Genomic DNA, 17,331 nt, shown 5'->3' with positions numbered 1-17,331 from the left:
GGAAATAACAAAATCCTTTCCAAAGGGCAGTTATCTGGTATAAGTAAATTCAAGTAAAATGTACTGTTTACATTGACATTTTGTCATATTTTTGCAATATTATTTTCCTTATTCCACAAGTACTCAAGACTTCCTCAAGCTTGACCATTTTACATGGAATTTTCGTTCTACCATGTAACATTTTTCCTGCTTATTGACAATTCTTAACACAATTAATATGAAGAACTGCCATTGTTAGCATTTGCTTACATGTACATACTGCCATACAATAAATAAATAACATCTATATATGAAACAATCTGTATAAATTCACAAAGTTTTTTTGCCCAGGAAAAATGAAAAATAGCCAGGGTACTATTAGGATTAAGGCAGCAGTGTAATTGATATACACTGCAATAAAACTAAATAAAATAAAATCATATGATCATAAATATTATTAATCGTGTATGCTGCTTTTTAAAACAAAATTTAGAAGATATACATAATTATTTTTGCCTTTTTATTTATTTATTTTTGTAGTCAGTGTTTGCAATTTGTTATAGTGTGATATTATAAATGCCCTGACTTGCATAGTCCAGACTAGTCTGATTTTATCATATCCTGGAAGCTAAACAGGGTTTGCCTTGGCTACTATTTGGATGGGAAACCTCCAAGGAATACCAGGGGCAGGCAATGTTAAACTACCAATGAAAAGCCTACAGGGTCACCATAAGTCAGTTTTGACTTGCAGCACTTTCTGCCACCAATATTATAAATATTTTTAGAATGTTGTTGTTATTGGATCAAACGCATACTTAAGCAAACTTACATTTTCCCTACATTGCTGTAGTAAGAGGTAGTAGTAGAAGTAACAGCCTATAAAGACACCAGCTATCCATATTTCTGAAGAATTGGAGTTGCATGGTTGTTTTGATTTTTTTGCTTTTGTGAAATCTGTTTTAAAAGTTAGATCCAAGCAGGCAGCCGTGTCGGTCTGAAGCAGTTGAACAAAGCAGGAGTCAAGTTGCACCTTTAAGACCAATCAATTTTTATTTAGAATGTAAGCTTTCATGTGCTCTTAAGCATACTTCATCAGACGAGGAATCCAGCACAGTGTGCAGTTTGCTCACTGTGCTGGATTCCTCATCTGATGAAGGTGATTCCTGCTTTGTTTTAAAAGTTGTATATGATGTAAATGCTTGATTTTTAGCCATAGCCGCTTTAAAAAAAATCTTAGTCATATAACTTTAAAATATTAATTTTAAAAGTGTAAGGACAGTGCCTGTGTAGGCTTGGTTTTTTCTTTAATTTTGTAACTATAGCTTCTACTACTGACCAATCAAGTGGCTCTTAATGCTGAAAAGTAGCTTATTTCTGTAGAAACAAGTTTCAAATGCACTTAAGTGACTTCAGATCTCCCTTGCTTAATTCTAAATATGTATGCAGTTTGAGAATAAATAGAGATAATAAATACCAATTCTGCAGTTTCTGATTTTAATTTAGCTCCATTTTAAATTTTGTTCATGTAGACATTAGTTTCTTTGGGGTCAGTCCATTGAACTGCAAGTATGTTTCATGCTTCATGCCTCCTGCAGCAGTCTCCTGTTCTTCTTCGCTAGCTATTCCTGGGGTCAGAGGATGCTTGGGAATAGTTAAGAGACATGGCATGGAAAGCTGCATCTCAGAAAAGACATCTGTGGAAATGTAACCTATTCCCTGAGAGCCATTTTGGTGTAGTGGTTAAGTGTGCGGACTCTTATCTGGGAGAACCGGGTTTGATTCCCCACTCTTCGACCTGCACCTGCTAGCATGGCCTTGGGTCAGCCATAGCTCTGGCAGAGGTTGTCCTTGAAAGGGCAGGTGCTGTGAGAGCCCTCTCAGCCCCACCCACCTCACAGGGTGTCTGTTGTGGGGGAGGAAGGTAAAGGAGATTGTGAGCCTCTCTGAGACTCTTCAGAGTGGAGGGCAGGATATAAATCCAATATCATCATCTCCTTCCCTTGTATGAACAGAAATACCTTCCCCTCAATTAAGGGTGTCTTTGGATTGAAGTCATTATGAATGAATGTGCTTAGGATTGCAGCCTTTGAATGATCCTTCTTGTTTGACAAGAAACACTTCACTCTGAAAATTGTCTTTTTTCTGTTAAAATCCCAGTCTACATTATGTTCAGCTTACTTATAGCTATAATACTTGAACAGTGAATTAACATACAGTATTATTTATAATGCTAAACCATTATTTCCAATATGTCTGAGCTTACTTTGTACTGCATTGACCTTCATAAGGTTTCTCTCACTTAATTTGCAGACAGATGCCAGTGGTAAAGCTATATTTTCAAAAGTGATGGTAATAACAAGTAAGTTTTATTGTTTTAAGCATGCTCCTTAGATAATTTGTAGCAACGAATTATTGATATAAGTCTTCCTAACTTTGCAAGAGCGGCAATGTAATTACTTTTGAAACAGCAACAATGAATTGTGTAAAGAAATATGTTAAAACATAAGCAAGAACATTAATTCATAGGGTTGCCATAAAGTTGGAAGCAACTTGGCAGTGCTTAATACAAACACAAGCAAGAACACAGATTGGATTCAAATGTCATTTTCCACCAGTGGAAATTTGGGGCAGTGCCATTCCCTCCTCCTTTGTACATTCCCCAATTTTATACCGCATGCTGTTCCTGAGGTCCATTCAAGATAATGAAGTCCTTTGTCCTCAGAGGAGTAGCATATCAGGGAGCTCAGGAAGCTGCAGCGGGTTGGGAAGGGGGAGCCTCTCTGTGCTGGTGTACACGCCTTCCATTAGCAGGAAAAGATGCTTAGTTGGCTTGAATGCTGGAGCTGATAGGTTGGAGAAGATATTTTAGGTTGCATTGTTATGTATATATTTTTGTATGCTTCTGTATACTTCAGTCAGTTACGTTTCCAACTGCCTTCCCCTAGCTGCCTGCTGTTTGCTGTGAAAATCCTTTATGGAGGTCATTGCAAGCAAAATGGGTCAATGCTTTGGGTCACTGGAGTAATGGAAGGGGATGAGCTAAATCACTTCCTTCTTTCACTAACATGCATCAGTAGCTGAAAAGAAGACAAATTCTACCTGAGCTCCCCTCATCACTGCAGCACTCCTTTCTGTCATGCACATGAGGCTTTCCAAACCTTCTGAGAGGATTTTCAGAGCAATAAGGCTGCTTGGAGAAGAGAAAGGCAGGAAAGATCTCTCCCACCACTTCCTTCTGTGAAGATTTTAACATGAAATTGAAAGATGTGAAGGTTGCAGCAAATTGTGTATACAAAAAAATTTGAAATTAATTTTAATAATACCCCCTGTTTAAATTGGAAGGTGAGTGGAGCAAAACAGAGCTAACCCATCAAACAACAATGATACAGAGCTACTGAAATCATCTTATCCCTCCTTATAAGCAATTAAAGCGTTGAGGTTAATTTTACTAATCATTGCCTGTCATTGAAAGCCAGTCTTGGTGTAACTATTTTTAAATGGACAACTTTTTCATAATTATATTTAAATTATAACGTTATAATTAAATTATAATTATATATACATTATAATTATATATACAGAATTCCATAGAACATCCTTTACTTTGTCTTCCTTAAAGGAAACTTACCAGATCCTGGCAAAGCACAAGATTTCATGAAGAAATTCACTCAAGTTCTAGAAGACGATGATAAAATAAGGCACCAATTGGAAATGCTTGTTAGCCCAATGTGTTCATGCAAACAGGCTGAAGGATGCGTGGTAAGAACAAATAGAGTGAACAAAACAGCTACTGACTAGCCGCCTTGCTGATGTGGGGATTCAGGGATCTGCCTCACAGGGGCTGACCTCTTTTCTCCAAGATCGGGGACAAAGGGTGGTGATCGGGGAGGAAGCATCCCAGAGGCACTCTCTTAGTTGTGGGGTGCCACAGGGAGCGGTCCTATCCCCGATGCTATTTAATATCTATATGCGCCCCCTTGCCCAGATTGTCAGGAGGTACGGACTGGGTTGTCATCAATATGCGGATGACACCCAGCTCTATCTATTGATGGGCGGCCAGTCCGACTGTACCCCGGAAAATCTAGACCTGGCTCTACAAGCCGTGGCATCTTGGCTCAGACTGAGTCGACTGAAACTGAATCCGACAAAGACGGAGGTTCTCTACCTGAGTCAGGGTGGTCCAAGGAGAGATCCATCTGCCGACTCTTGACGGGGTGCCACTAACACCGGTCTCTAAGGTCAGGAGTTTAGGCGTGCTCCTTGAGTCCTCCCTTACAATGGAGGCCCAGGTAGCAGCCACTGTTAGATCTGCCTTTTTTCATCTTCGGCGGGTGCGGCAGCTGGCTCCTGTCCTGGAGCAAAACGATTTAGCGATGGTAATCCATGCCACGGTCACCTCAAGAATAGATCACTGTAATGCTCTCTACATGGGGCTACTCTTGACTCAAATCCGGAGACTACAGCTAGTGCAGAATGCTGCGGCACGGCTGTTAATGAGGCTGCCACAATGGGAGCACATTCAGCCAGTGCTGAAAGAGCTGCACTGGCTACCTGTTGTGTTCCGAGTTCGCTTCAAGGTGTTGGTATTGACCTTTAAAGTCCTTTATGGTCAGGGACCTGCATATCTACGGGACCGCCTTTCTCCATATATCCCCCAGAGAGCACTGTGTTCAGGGGCAAAAAACCTACTCTCTGCCCCCGGACCAAAAGAAGCCAGGTTATTTGTGACAAGATCTAGGGCTTTTTCGGTGGCAGCACCAGAGCTTTGGAATGCCCTTCCAGAAGCCATACGGGCCCTGCGGGATCTGTCTGCGTTCCGCAGGGCCTGTAAGACCGAGTTGTTCAAGCCGGCCTTCGATGCTTGACGAAAAGACGGCTGCCACCGGACATCATACAGAATGCCGGTGATCACTGTTTGGAATTTTAATGCCGCTTATAATGTATGGATTCAGCACTATATAATGGTTTTAAAATTGTAATATGTTTTTAAACTGGAAAATGTAAATTATTGTTTTATATGTTTTATTGGTTTAACTGTGTAGATATGATACTGTGAGCCGCCCTGAGTCCGCTTGCGGAGAGGGCGGGATATAAGTAAAACGTAATAAATAAATGAATAATAAATAACTTATTTTGGTTGCCAAACTGTCTGTTAACATATTTGCAATGACTGTTGCAGCGAGAAATTACAAAGAAATTAGGCAATCCTAAACAACCGACCAACCCATTTCTGGAAATGATAAAGTTCCTTCTGGAGAGGATAGCCCCAGTGCACATTGATACAGAATCCATCAGGTATCTCTTTAAACTTTAATTTGATGGTGTGGTAGGGAAGTAATAAAACAGTGATATACAAAATTATATATTCAGTATTATGCTAAAGGGTTTAAGTCGTGTTGGAACTTAGATTTCCTCTCCTCCTGATGCAGTAAATCAGTATAGATTCAGTAAATTGGTATAACTGGTTTAAAAAAACCGCAACTGAAGTCTTTAGAATATTCATGTGCTTAATTCATTTTTAGCAACGTTTGATCATTCAAAAGTCAAAAAGCAACCAGGAAACAAAGCATATAGTTTAAAATCATCAATGATTAATATAAAATACACATTGCATAATATAATTTAAAAAATGTTTTTTGTTATTAAAAGTGCTATACAGATGGTGCTCTGAATTTCAAAACTGGAAGTTTGATTTTGTGGTCGTGAGTGAAAAAATGATATGGTAATAAGTACAATCAGTTTAAATTGCACCATATCTCTTCAGGATATATTTGTTGCTGTTGTTTTGTAAAAAGTGACAAAAATGTGTATGTCAAACATATTGTGCTAATTGAACTAGGAAGCAAATGTGAACTGGATTAGTGACATATATCTTGTGAAATGAATCATCAGCAAGTTACTTGGTGGTCTTTTCCTTTTAGTGCTCTTATTAAACAAGTGAACAAATCTATAGATGGAACAGCAGATGATGAAGATGAAGGTGTGCCTACTGATCAGGCAATCAGGGCAGGTCTTGAATTGCTTAAGGTAACAGTCTTTTTCCTTTAGTGTAAAATACAGTTGTGATAACTGTTTTAGTGTGAAGATGGTGATGCCTTGCTTTTGTTTACATATTCATTTATAATGCTTGTTTATGATTATCCATTAAGACTGAAATGTAATTGTAACAGACAGGTTAAGTTCTGCCTCTCCCTAGGAGAGACCAATGGGAGCTGACAGTGTGTTGGTGAGAGACTGACAGTTAAAGAACCATTACTTCAGTTAGAATCAAAATCTGCTGAGGGAAGAAGCAATAAGCTTGAGCCAGCGTGTAGCAGAACAGGCTGCTGCTGACTGAGAGAAAGTCAGCTTGTAACAAAGAATCCCAAATGGCTGAATAGAGCTGTGGTTCAAAAGTTCATGTGTGGAGAAATTTTATAATTATTTCCTTGATTCACTGTAATGTTGTATTTAAGCCATAAATAAAAATTAATTCTTTGTTTGATTAGCCCTGGGATCTGGAATCTGGATGTGTATGGTTTTTGGTAAAGAAGCGCACATATACACACCCAAAGCAAGATTTATGTACATATTGATAGACTGAGAGAGATAGAAATGGTGGCAGCTTGTGACTGAAGCAGCATTTGATTCCCAGCCCCAAGACCTCTATGAAATGTCTGAATGAGGAGTGAAAGGGGACTGGGTTACCTGTCAGGTGGTATCTCTGTGAGTGAGCAGGAGGACCTAGTGTGCAAAAGGGTTGGGATTCTCTTTTAAGAGGCAAGACGGGTGGCAAATTCTGACTGCCTGACCTACCTGTAACCCTGAACCCACATGATGAAGAGGGTGGTAGGGTCCCTGAGTGAGGGGTGGGGGGAGGTCACTGTAATTTAAAGTTTTTTTTAAGTCAAATATTTTGAAATCGTTTTCATGTGTGTCAGATTGAAGTAGAAAGGAAATGGTTTTCAGCAATATTGCAGAAGTACCGTATATTAATATTTCTTCAATAGTGTCTTTTCTTTCTGATTCAAACTGTGCGGTCTGTGTCGTGACTTCAGCACTCTGTATTGGGGTAACTGTGTGTGTGTGTGATCCAGTCATGTTCCCTAGATTTGAAACCCTTAGGAAAACTATATTTCTGAGATAGTTAGACCAAGACTATCTGGTTTTGATCTGTTATAATACTTGAAAGAGTGATTTAAAAATTGAAGCTGATTGCTTTGGGTGACTTGGTTTAAAGCAAGAAATGGATGAATGAATATTACCTAGACCAAGGCCCATTATTTTAAGATGAAGGTGCTGCACAGTCAGATATTTCTTGATGATAAATGGAGAAAATAAGGTGCTGGTCTTTGCACTAGTCTGTCTCACGTATTTTATATTTTAACTTTACAGCTGAGAGCCCCGTGTTATAATTTGGAATGCTGTCATTGCCTACCAAGTTGTTATTCAGCAGATATTTTTCTTGCTATTGTTTCTTTTTAACATTCAGTCATACGAATGACTAGGGATCTGCCTGAATAAAGTATAACAGTGCAACAGTAGCATGAGAATTTTAAAAAATTAAAAAAACCCTTATCATTTACTCTTGCAGGTGCTTTCGTTTACACACCCTATCTCGTTCCATTCAGCTGAAACTTTTGAATCTCTCCTGGCATGTCTGAAAATGGATGATGAAAAGGTAGCTGAAGCTGCATTGCAAATTTTCAAAAACACCGGAAGCAAAATTGAAGAGGATTTCCCACACATCAGATCGTGAGTTGAATAGTTTTATACTGCTCCGCTACACAATTCCACAGTGAATTAGACTTTAGAAATACTTAGCTAAACCTACTTCTCTTTTAAATCAATAATAAAATGCTCTTTGATTTTGATGTGACTGTATTGAACTATAGTTTTTATTAAATTATAGAATTAAGAGGGAAGGTTATGGCAAGAAGCATCTGTATCTCCTGATTGTTTTGACAATGCGCTTCTCCACTTTTTCACTTAGGATGAGGGCATGAGAAGCATGCCTTCCTATCCATCCACTCAGTGTACCTGTTATTCTTTGTGCTTGTAGCGTTAACCAGAGTTGTTGAAATATTCCCATGGGAGGGGCCTGGATTTGGAACCGTTATCACAGTCTTTTGCAATGCTTCTATATATGTATCTTATTAAAAGAAATATTAAGCAATCTGGTTGTGTGTTTATGTGGGGATTTGTTTTTTGCTTGGCTGGGCTATTGTACTAAGTGTTTTCATTGCATTCAAGAAACAGCCAAGGTATATATACCCTTCATTTGACCCATTTCAAGAGGCTGCTATTAATAGATGTCATAAATACAAGTTAAAATGTTTCAAGCATCCTTGTTTGATAATGTGATTTTTAAAAAATTACCTTTTAATTTTTAGAGCCTTGCTTCCAGTTTTGCATCACAAAGCTAAAAAAGGACCTCCACGCCAGGCCAAGTATGCCATTCACTGCATCCATGCAATATTTTCCAGCAAAGAAACTCAATTTGCACAGATATTTGAGGTACATTTTTTTTAAAAACACCAGTGTATTGAATTTTTCAGTGAAAAGCAGCAGAAATTACTGTAATTATGTGATATCCAGTTTTAAAGAACATTTAAGCCCTTCTAGTTTATTTCGTTAGTAGGTTTGAAAAACTGAAATTTTAAAAAGGCTTGATATCTTGAACTTTCCTTCATTTATCTTGATATCTTTCCTTGATATCTTGAACTTTCCTTCATTTATACCGATGTTTACATTTCAGCCGTTACATAAGAGTCTTGATCCAGGCAACCTTGAACATTTGATTACACCTCTGGTTTCCATCGGTCACATAGCCTTGTTAGCACCTGATCAGTTTGCTGCCCCATTGAAGTCCTTGGTGGCCACCTTTATTGTTAAAGATTTATTAATGAGTGATAGGGTAAGAATCTTTCATTGTTGTTTTTCTCTAGTAAGAAATGTTGAGATAGAAAAGATAAAGTAGCAATAAAAATATTTTTTGTGTATCAGATTTTTAAAAATATATGCATATAACTATGGGAAAGGATGAAGTTGTCAGATTGTGCCTAAACTAGTCTCTCTTTATCAGTAACAAAACAATTTAAGCTTGTTAAAATCACATATGGCAAAACAGAGATGTAAAGGCTAAATCATGTTAAAAGACTGACTTGGCTATCTTCTCCCCTATAACCTTGCAGAAGAAAATTAAACAGACACAACCATTAGAGTGCTCATATGTTTTACATTCACACTATGATCCATTTTTTGAAAACCAATTCACACAGTGTCCTCTTGACAAGTAAATGTGTGCAGAACCAATCTGCTGCAGTTATTTGTTGGAAGAAATGTAATTAGCCTTTTAAAAATTAAACCTTAGAAAGGGTTCCTAGGAGCTTATTATTCATTCCACGTTTTAAAGAGAAAATCCAGATGCAAATATCCTTCATTTCTGCTGCTTTTATTTTCACAGAACACACAAATAACATTCCAGCTGAATTATCAGATATGCATATTTTTGGATTAGTAGATCTCTAATAGCTTTACATGTTAATGGAAGAATCCATTTAGCATATACTATTGGACTGGCTTGTGTTAAGCAGCAGTAGTTGTTGCAGTTGTGCATCTGGACCCAAATTGCTGTCCTTAGTTGCAATAGTGTTGTCACATTTTGTTTGCACTGGGAGATGTAATGGGTTTGACAGACTAAATTGACAGTTTCTGTTGATCTCCCTTCCCACTGCAGACCCTCCTCATGCCCTTCCTCAAGGTCCACAATCCCCACAGAAGTAGCATTTTTGTGGAGATCACTAGGCTGCAGTAGGAGAGAGGACAGTTTTATTATACTGATGAAAAATTTAGTCTGGATGCAGCCCAATGTGCTTAATTTTAAAAGATTGTGTTGAAAAGTATAATCACTTCAGTAAAGACTGATAAGATACTGAGGAAATAACAAATTGTTAAACTTTGTTCAGATGCCAGGAAAAAAGACAACTAAGCTTTGGGTGCCAGATGAAGAAGTTTCTCCTGAGACACTTGTAAAGGTGAATTGCTTAAATAAAACCTATTTATTTAATTTGTGTACTTGACTATAAGCATATTTGATATGCCTTAAATGCTTTTTTGTACTTTTGTTCTCATTTATTTCTTGCATTGTTTAATTCTCTAACCTTTCTAAAGTAGTTTGTAGATATACCTTTTCAGATGGTAGACATGTTGTGATTTTAATTTAGGAATATCATATAGAATATTGAGGTGGTGGGCTGTAGCAGTTAAAGCAGGGGTGTCAAATGTCCAGCCTGTGGACCAGAACCAGCCTGCCCAGGGCTTTAATCAGGCCCATGGCTCTTTTCTCCCCCTTTCTCTCCTTCCTCCTTTGAAGCTCTGAGGCTGCCAAAGTTCCCAGCTCTTTCTACCTTGTCTTTGCCTGCTGCAGCAGAAGCTCTTCTGGGCTTGCAAAGCTGCAAAGAAAATGCAGAATGGATTTTCCATTAAGGGCTCTGCGCCCAGATAGATTGTTTGTCTGGGCCCAGAGATCTCAATGGAAAATCCATTCCACATTTTCCTTGCAATTTTATCTGTGCTGCAATGTATTTCAGTGGTGAGGAGCTCATTTTCACTTTCCAGCATTCCTATGACCAGCTGAAGCTGTTGCTTCCTGGAATTGTGTCCTTGCAAATAAATAGTTGATGCTTTGAACTGGCTTGTCTCTGCTGAATGGACCTGAGAACTGGTGCCTAGTGAGTAACCTGGAAACTTACAGCCAAAGCAGGATATTACCCTGAAGAGCTATTGCCAGTTTGAGTAGACTTAGTTTTTTTGGAGGGTGGGGTGGGGAGAAGCCTGCAATGCCCAGCCATTTCATGTTTTTCTAGACTCAGGTTATTTTATATTTTTAATTTCTACTGAGATCCTTGTGTTTTTTTCTTGATGTTGTATTTTAAAAATTGCATTTCCAGATGTCACTATTCCCCCACCTTTCTATTTTAAACAAAATATTGCAAAAGTTTTAGATATGTTTGCATTTTAAGTAAAAAAGATCTTTAATTGTGTTTGTGTCCTTTATAAAGTTTATATCTCCACTCTCTGGCATTACATTTTATGACACACATGGCCTGGCCTCACAAAGTCCCATTTATGTAAGATCTGGCCCTCATAACAAATGAGTCTGACACCCCTGAGAGTGTTACACTGAGACCTGGATTCAGACCCCTGTTCTGCTACAGAGCTGTGGAGGAGCTTGGGCTAGTCATACACTTTCTGCCTAATGGTTGAATAGGGGTGAGAGCCATGTGAGTGCCCTGGAGGAAGGGCAGGATACATATGGACTGATAAAGTAGGATTCCTTTGTGACTGCTTTTTCTTGTCCACTTTAACAAGTAATTTATTTGCATACATTTTTATTGTCAGAAGGTTTTTCCCCTGAACTACTGACAATATTCTGTCAGTTTCAGTTTCACAGCTGCTTTGTAAACAAACATAAACCAGTTGTACACATATTTAGAAGTAAATATTTTATTATTTTTGGGAGGAAGGGAATGTGTGTGTCTGTCTGTGTATACAAACACTCAAATCCTCCTTATAGTTCAGCATAGATACCTTCAGAGGTTTGTCCTGCCCTGCATGCTTGAAAATTCCACAGTACTTTCAGCATTATTAGTCTATGCTTGTCCTCCATTTACTATAGTTCTGGCTGAATAAAATGAAGTGGCTATGTCGGTTGCTAGTAATATGATCCAGAGTAAACAAGGTTCATTGATAGATTCAAATAGTCACCTGTGTTGGTCTGAAGTAGTAGAACAAAGTAGGAGTCAAGTTGTACCTTTAAGACCAACTTAGTTTTATTTAGAACATAAGCACACTCTCTAAGCACACTTCATCAGATGAGGAATCCAGTACAGTGAGCAAAGCCACACATAGCTGGTAATCAGTGGCTCAGAATCTCCAGTTTGCATTCTGAGCCACTGATTACCAGCTAAATGGGGCTTTGCTCACTGTACTGGATTCCTCGTCTGATGAAGTGTGCTTAGCACACGAAAGCTTACGTTCTAAATAAAACTAAGTCTTAAAGGTACAACTTGACTCCTATTAGGTTCATTGAGTTTTCTAAGGCATCATTTTTGACCACCAACTAATATGTATGGGCTAAGAATTAGATTACTAGTTATTGCATCAGTCTTGTATGTATGACATAATTTGTTTTTATTATTTCTTTATATTTATTACAGATTCAGGCCATCAAAATGATGGTTCGATGGTTGTTAGGAATGAAGAATAACCACAGTAAATCAGGAACATCCACCCTGAGATTGTTAACAACAATATTGCACAGTGATGGAGACCTTACAGAACAGGGGAAAATTAGGTATATAAATTATAGATATTTAATGCAGTTCTTTTGAGCTACTTCTTATCCAGAGATATGAACACAGGCCAATGAGGACAAGAGTGAAGAGACAAAATACCTTTGTCCTTGCCAAAACATGTGGCTGGTATTATGAAAGCTAACACTGACCTTTCTGGTAGTCTGCTAGTCTAGTTCCCAATCCAGTGCTGTGAACTAGAAATACAAATCACAGAGCTTGTAAATTCAGCCCTAGTTTCTATAGCAGATGGCATATGACCAGTCTTTTCTTTGTGAAGATGGCAGGGATTTTTTTTATCATAACATCTAGATAGAGAAGCCATTGTGTTTGTGTGTGCACATATATAGAGAGGTCTTGCACAGCATAGCCCTTCATAATTAGTTCACCAATATCTCTTTTTTCCCTCCCAGCAAACCAGATATGTCTCGTCTGAGGTTGGCTGCTGCTAGTGCTATTGTGAAGCTGGCACAGGAGCCTTGTTATCATGAAATCATCACGTTAGAACAATACCAGCTGTGTGCATTAGCAATTAATGTAAGGAAACTGGAGTGACATATATGGGAGGGAGCTGGGCAATTACTGGCTGTGTATGCTAATTATGCATAATTTGCAACTTTATATGAGATAATGTAGGTGTGTTTGAAATATGTTTGTTTCTATATTTTCTCAAGTAGCTGGCAAATTAATCAACATCTCTAAAATGCCTTTTCTTTCTTACAGGATGAATGTTATCAGGTTAGACAAGCATTTGCTCAGAAGCTTCACAAGGGCCTTTCAAGGCTACGGCTACCACTAGAGTATATGGCCATTTGTGCTCTGTGTGCAAAGGATCCAGTAAAAGAGAGAAGAGCTCACGCAAGGCAATGCCTGGTGAAAAACATAAATGTAAGAAGAGAATATCTGAAACAGCATGCAGCAGTCAGTGGTAAGAAATGAATGAGGAACAGTCAAAGGCATCTAAAGATGTTTGTCACTGAATTGTTGTAAATTCAGTCATTCTCCTGTCTGTAACATGTGTCCTCTAACTACATATATGTATGTGTGTTTTGACATTGCTGTTCCTGCGTCTTTGCTTATCAGTAGAAGGACATGAAATTGCAGAGAAGCAAAGGGTACATGCAAAATTTGAATCCTCTTCTCCACACCCCTCCCCATCCAACTCAAAAAAGGGACACGAGGGTTAAAATGCATTCTATTAATTCACTTTAGAAAAATGGAACACACCACTGGAAGTTACATCCTCTGTTCTGGAAGCTGTTCCTTAATCTCAGACAAGTGGAAGTTGACTGAAATCACTGAATGGAAGATTACCCACATTCAGAGAGTTACTTCTTTTTCTTATTTGTGGCAGGCCTAAGCCATAACACTAAAAACAAGCTTGATAAAGCCCTGCTTTCAGGTCTCTTTCCTATCCCCTGCCTTCCTGACCCATTCCAGGCTTCCTTTCTACTGTGACAACACAGCTGCTCAGCCCGTGATGAAAGGTTAAGGAGTGATGGGAAATTCTTCTAAACAGAGACTAAAAGAGCTGAAGACTATTCACAGAGGGGCTAATATTTCAAAGGAGACACTAGAGGGAGAGAAACCTGTGTGGTGTGAATTTAAGGCTTTGACTAAGCACTGGTGGTTAGGTAGCTGCTTTGGAGAAGCCCGCATTAACTCATCATCCCAAATTTTAACAAGGATATTTCTTCTTTCCCTCACCATTCAGTCCTTTGGTTATGCCCACACACATACTGTGGAGTAAAAAAGCAGGATACACACATTTCTATATTACAAAACAACTACTTTCAGAAAACAACCAATAATTTCAATATGAAACTCAAAACAGGCCACTTGCCAGTACACTAGATAGCACCAGTTCTAATCTAGAGAGTGCTGCAGGCACTACAGAGTCAGTCCTCCATTGCAGGATGTGTTCCTTTTGTATCAAGCTTCTTGGGGTTCCCTGAAAAAAACTGGTCTAGTGCAAATGGAATGCCAAGCACCAGAGGTTGTGAAGTCTGCAACGGAGGTTCCACCATTGTAGGGCCCAGAGAGAAGTGGGTGTGGAGCTACATATAGGATCCAAGCTTAAAGGTTTGGCAGAGTATTCCAATTGGAAGCAGATTTCATGACATGGCTGGAGAGCTTAAGCTAGTTTCCCCGAGCAAAACTTAAATTTTAAAGGTAACATAAATACCATCTTCACCACTTTCAACCATATTACGACTTTGGGCAGAAAATATTCTAAAAACCTATAAGAGAACTTCAAATCTCAGTCTTCTAAGGGGGTGGGGGAGATGCTATGCTCATATCTCATTTCCTTCAGAAACAGGCTGGCAGATTCTGAAGAAAAACTGGGAGGGGGAAAGGAAGATCAGTGGGCTATTCTGTGGTTTCATAAGATTACATTATAGAGCCAAAGAATCCCAGGAGAACATCCCCAACAGAGAGGAGATAACATAAAAGTGTTATTGTTAAAAAGGTGATGTGCAACAAGTACCTGCAACACAAAGTTCCAAAAGACTTTTATTCAAGGTATTTTTTCTCAGATTGAGGGAGGACTGCAAGATGACCCCTCTAATTAGAGGTTACACATTTTTATTACTGTACGTAACTGTAATATGTGTGTGAATTTAAAATGACCCCCCCTCTTCTTGTGGATGTGACATGTGGAAAATAAATGACCAAGTCCTCCTTTCAGGTAAATGGGGTGGACCTAAATAAATAAAACTCCAACAATTCAGAATGGTTTCATTAAAACTTTCTCCTGTTGTATATATGTGTGTTTCTATAAAAATGTATACAGCTATAAGTTTTTATCTCATCTTTCCTCCGAGGAATTCAGTATACATGACCTCCTTCTTCCCATTTTTCCTTCATAAACCCCCTGTGATAGGTTAGGTTATGCTGAGAGTGAGTGACTTGTCCAAAGTCATCAAATAAACATAATTACTTATTGGAGATTTGAACCTTGGTGTCCCAGTTCCTAGTTTGATTCTAATCACTGCACCATAATGTATCAGTGAGTGTGGTTTGTGGCAGTAGATATAAGTGATAATTCCATGTCTCATTAGTTTACGTGCCTGTTATCTACTTGAACAAAGCAGGAGTCAAGTGGTACCTTTAAGACTAACAAAGTTTTATTCAAAATGTAAGCTTTCGTGTGCTAAAAGCGCACTTCATCAGACAATAGTATGGAATAACAAGCAGTTCTAAAGTGGGCAGTGAGTTAATATGCAAAGTCATGAAAATATTTTTTAGCAGATTAAAAGAATCACAAGTTGGGGTGTGGCATTTGTTAGTTAGTGTTATCTACTTGGTAAGTGACCATATTAGTCGCTGCTACATGGAACTGCACAGAGATTGCAATGACGATAGCAGATCTACAGTAGGTAATGTTCATCAAGTGGTTATCTGTGCAATCACATATCCTTCCCCCCTTCCCTGTCATGGGCTCTGCATCACTTTTATTGGGAGATCTCTCAGTGACTCAGGAGGAAATAAGTGTGCACTTCTCTTGTGGAAAATGGTGGGAAGAATAATTGTGTAGGGAGAGGAGCTCCTTGTGTGCCATTCAGTACTGGAAGTTTCCACAGCTGGCTTGTGCATGCACATGCTCATGTCAGTCTGCAACAGGTGATCACTTAGTAATAAAGAAGTGCAGCCATGTGTTCTCCTGAGGTGGCAATTGGAGGTGGTGAACACACCTGGGATTAGCACATTCTCAGCTACAGCCATTGAGAGCCAGTTTGATGTAGTGGTTAAGTGTGTGGACTCTTTATCTGGGAGAACCAGGTTTGATTCCTCACTCCTCCACTTGCAGTTGCTGGAATGACCTTGGGTCAGCCATAGCTCTCATAGGAGTTGTCCTTGAAAGGGTAGCTGCTGCAAGAGCTCTCTCAGCCCCACCTATCTCATAGGGTGTCTGTTGTGGGGGGGAAGGAGGTAAAGATAATTGTGACTGCTCTGAGACTCTGATATTTAGAGTATAGGGCGGAATATAAATCCAATATCTTCAGTATCTTAAATCCAATATCATTATGTTGCTAGGCTGGCAAGGGGAGGACCTACCCAGCATATGATACCAGCCTTGCTTGTTTGACTAGCTGACTATTTATTACACATTCATTATGCCCTTCTCAATTTTATTCTCGCAATAACTTTGTGAGATAGATTAGGATGAGACAGTGGCCCAATGTCACCAGAACAGGTCTGCCTGGTCCAGCAATAACTCACTACTGTCCAGCAGTGAATGGATTTACTTGAGTTCATAGTAGAAGTGACACACATCCATTTCTGTTATTTAAAAAAAGTTCTCTGACTTTCTGGATTTCCAAGGGGCTTAAGGGGAAAAAGTATAGGGAGAAGTATCTTAGGAAAGCACATTTCTTTCTTTGATGACAACCGTTCTCCAGCAAGTCTGAAGTGCTATTTACCTATTTATTTATTAAATTCAGTTCTTATACTGCCCACTCTCTAAAGTAGGGCTCAGACTGTACCTAGACTGTGTGCAGTTCTCCCCCCCCTCTCGCATTTTAATTTCAGCATTACTATTAGCAATGCGGTTGCTCCTTCTTGCCTTTTCTCCCTGAGGACCTCACAGTGGCAGTGCAGGTTTAGCTAAGATAACATCAACTAGTTTGCATTAAGCACAGCATGTCATCAGAATAGTGTTTTGGACTTGCCAGGATTTGTATAAAAGGGCCAACAGTTCTCATGTATTTGGACAGTGTCTGCAAAGGCCTGCGTTAGTCACCAGAAAGGGATGGCATGCTCTTTAAAAAGAAGGCCAACGTCAAAGCCAAACAGGAGGAGCATTAACCTCCTTTTCAAGCAATCTCCACTGAGGAACATGGATTATTTCAGCAGACTGGCTCAGTCAGAGTGGATGCTCAATCTCCTAAGTGTTCAAATAGCATTAAGATTCAACTAGCCAAAATAGTTCCACTTTAGAACTGCTTGCCATTCCATACTATTGTCCGATGAAGTGTGCTTTTAGCACACGAAAGCTTACATTTTGAATAAAACT

The 17,331-nt window shown here is 39.0% G+C and overlaps 1 protein-coding gene across 1 annotated transcript in view; it reads left to right on the top strand.

The window, feature by feature from the left end:
* Positions 1–17,331, top strand: part of LOC132590527 (sister chromatid cohesion protein PDS5 homolog B) — a 96,536-nt gene that overhangs the window by 65,851 nt on the left and 13,354 nt on the right. Inside the window, exons 15-25 of the mRNA XM_060263441.1 lie at positions 2,290–2,338; positions 3,599–3,738; positions 5,159–5,274; positions 5,901–6,006; positions 7,553–7,713; positions 8,352–8,475; positions 8,717–8,875; positions 9,927–9,995; positions 12,180–12,316; positions 12,728–12,851; positions 13,038–13,242. Coding sequence (XP_060119424.1) covers positions 2,290–2,338; positions 3,599–3,738; positions 5,159–5,274; positions 5,901–6,006; positions 7,553–7,713; positions 8,352–8,475; positions 8,717–8,875; positions 9,927–9,995; positions 12,180–12,316; positions 12,728–12,851; positions 13,038–13,242 — 1,390 coding nt within the window. The remainder of the gene's footprint in view (positions 1–2,289; positions 2,339–3,598; positions 3,739–5,158; positions 5,275–5,900; positions 6,007–7,552; positions 7,714–8,351; positions 8,476–8,716; positions 8,876–9,926; positions 9,996–12,179; positions 12,317–12,727; positions 12,852–13,037; positions 13,243–17,331) is intronic.

Source organism: Heteronotia binoei, unplaced genomic scaffold (assembly GCF_032191835.1).
Source record: "Heteronotia binoei isolate CCM8104 ecotype False Entrance Well unplaced genomic scaffold, APGP_CSIRO_Hbin_v1 ptg000122l, whole genome shotgun sequence".
Lineage (NCBI taxonomy): Eukaryota > Metazoa > Chordata > Lepidosauria > Squamata > Gekkonidae > Heteronotia > Heteronotia binoei.
Note: the sequence above shows the minus strand (reverse complement) of the source record. Positions and strands in the feature narration are given on the sequence as shown.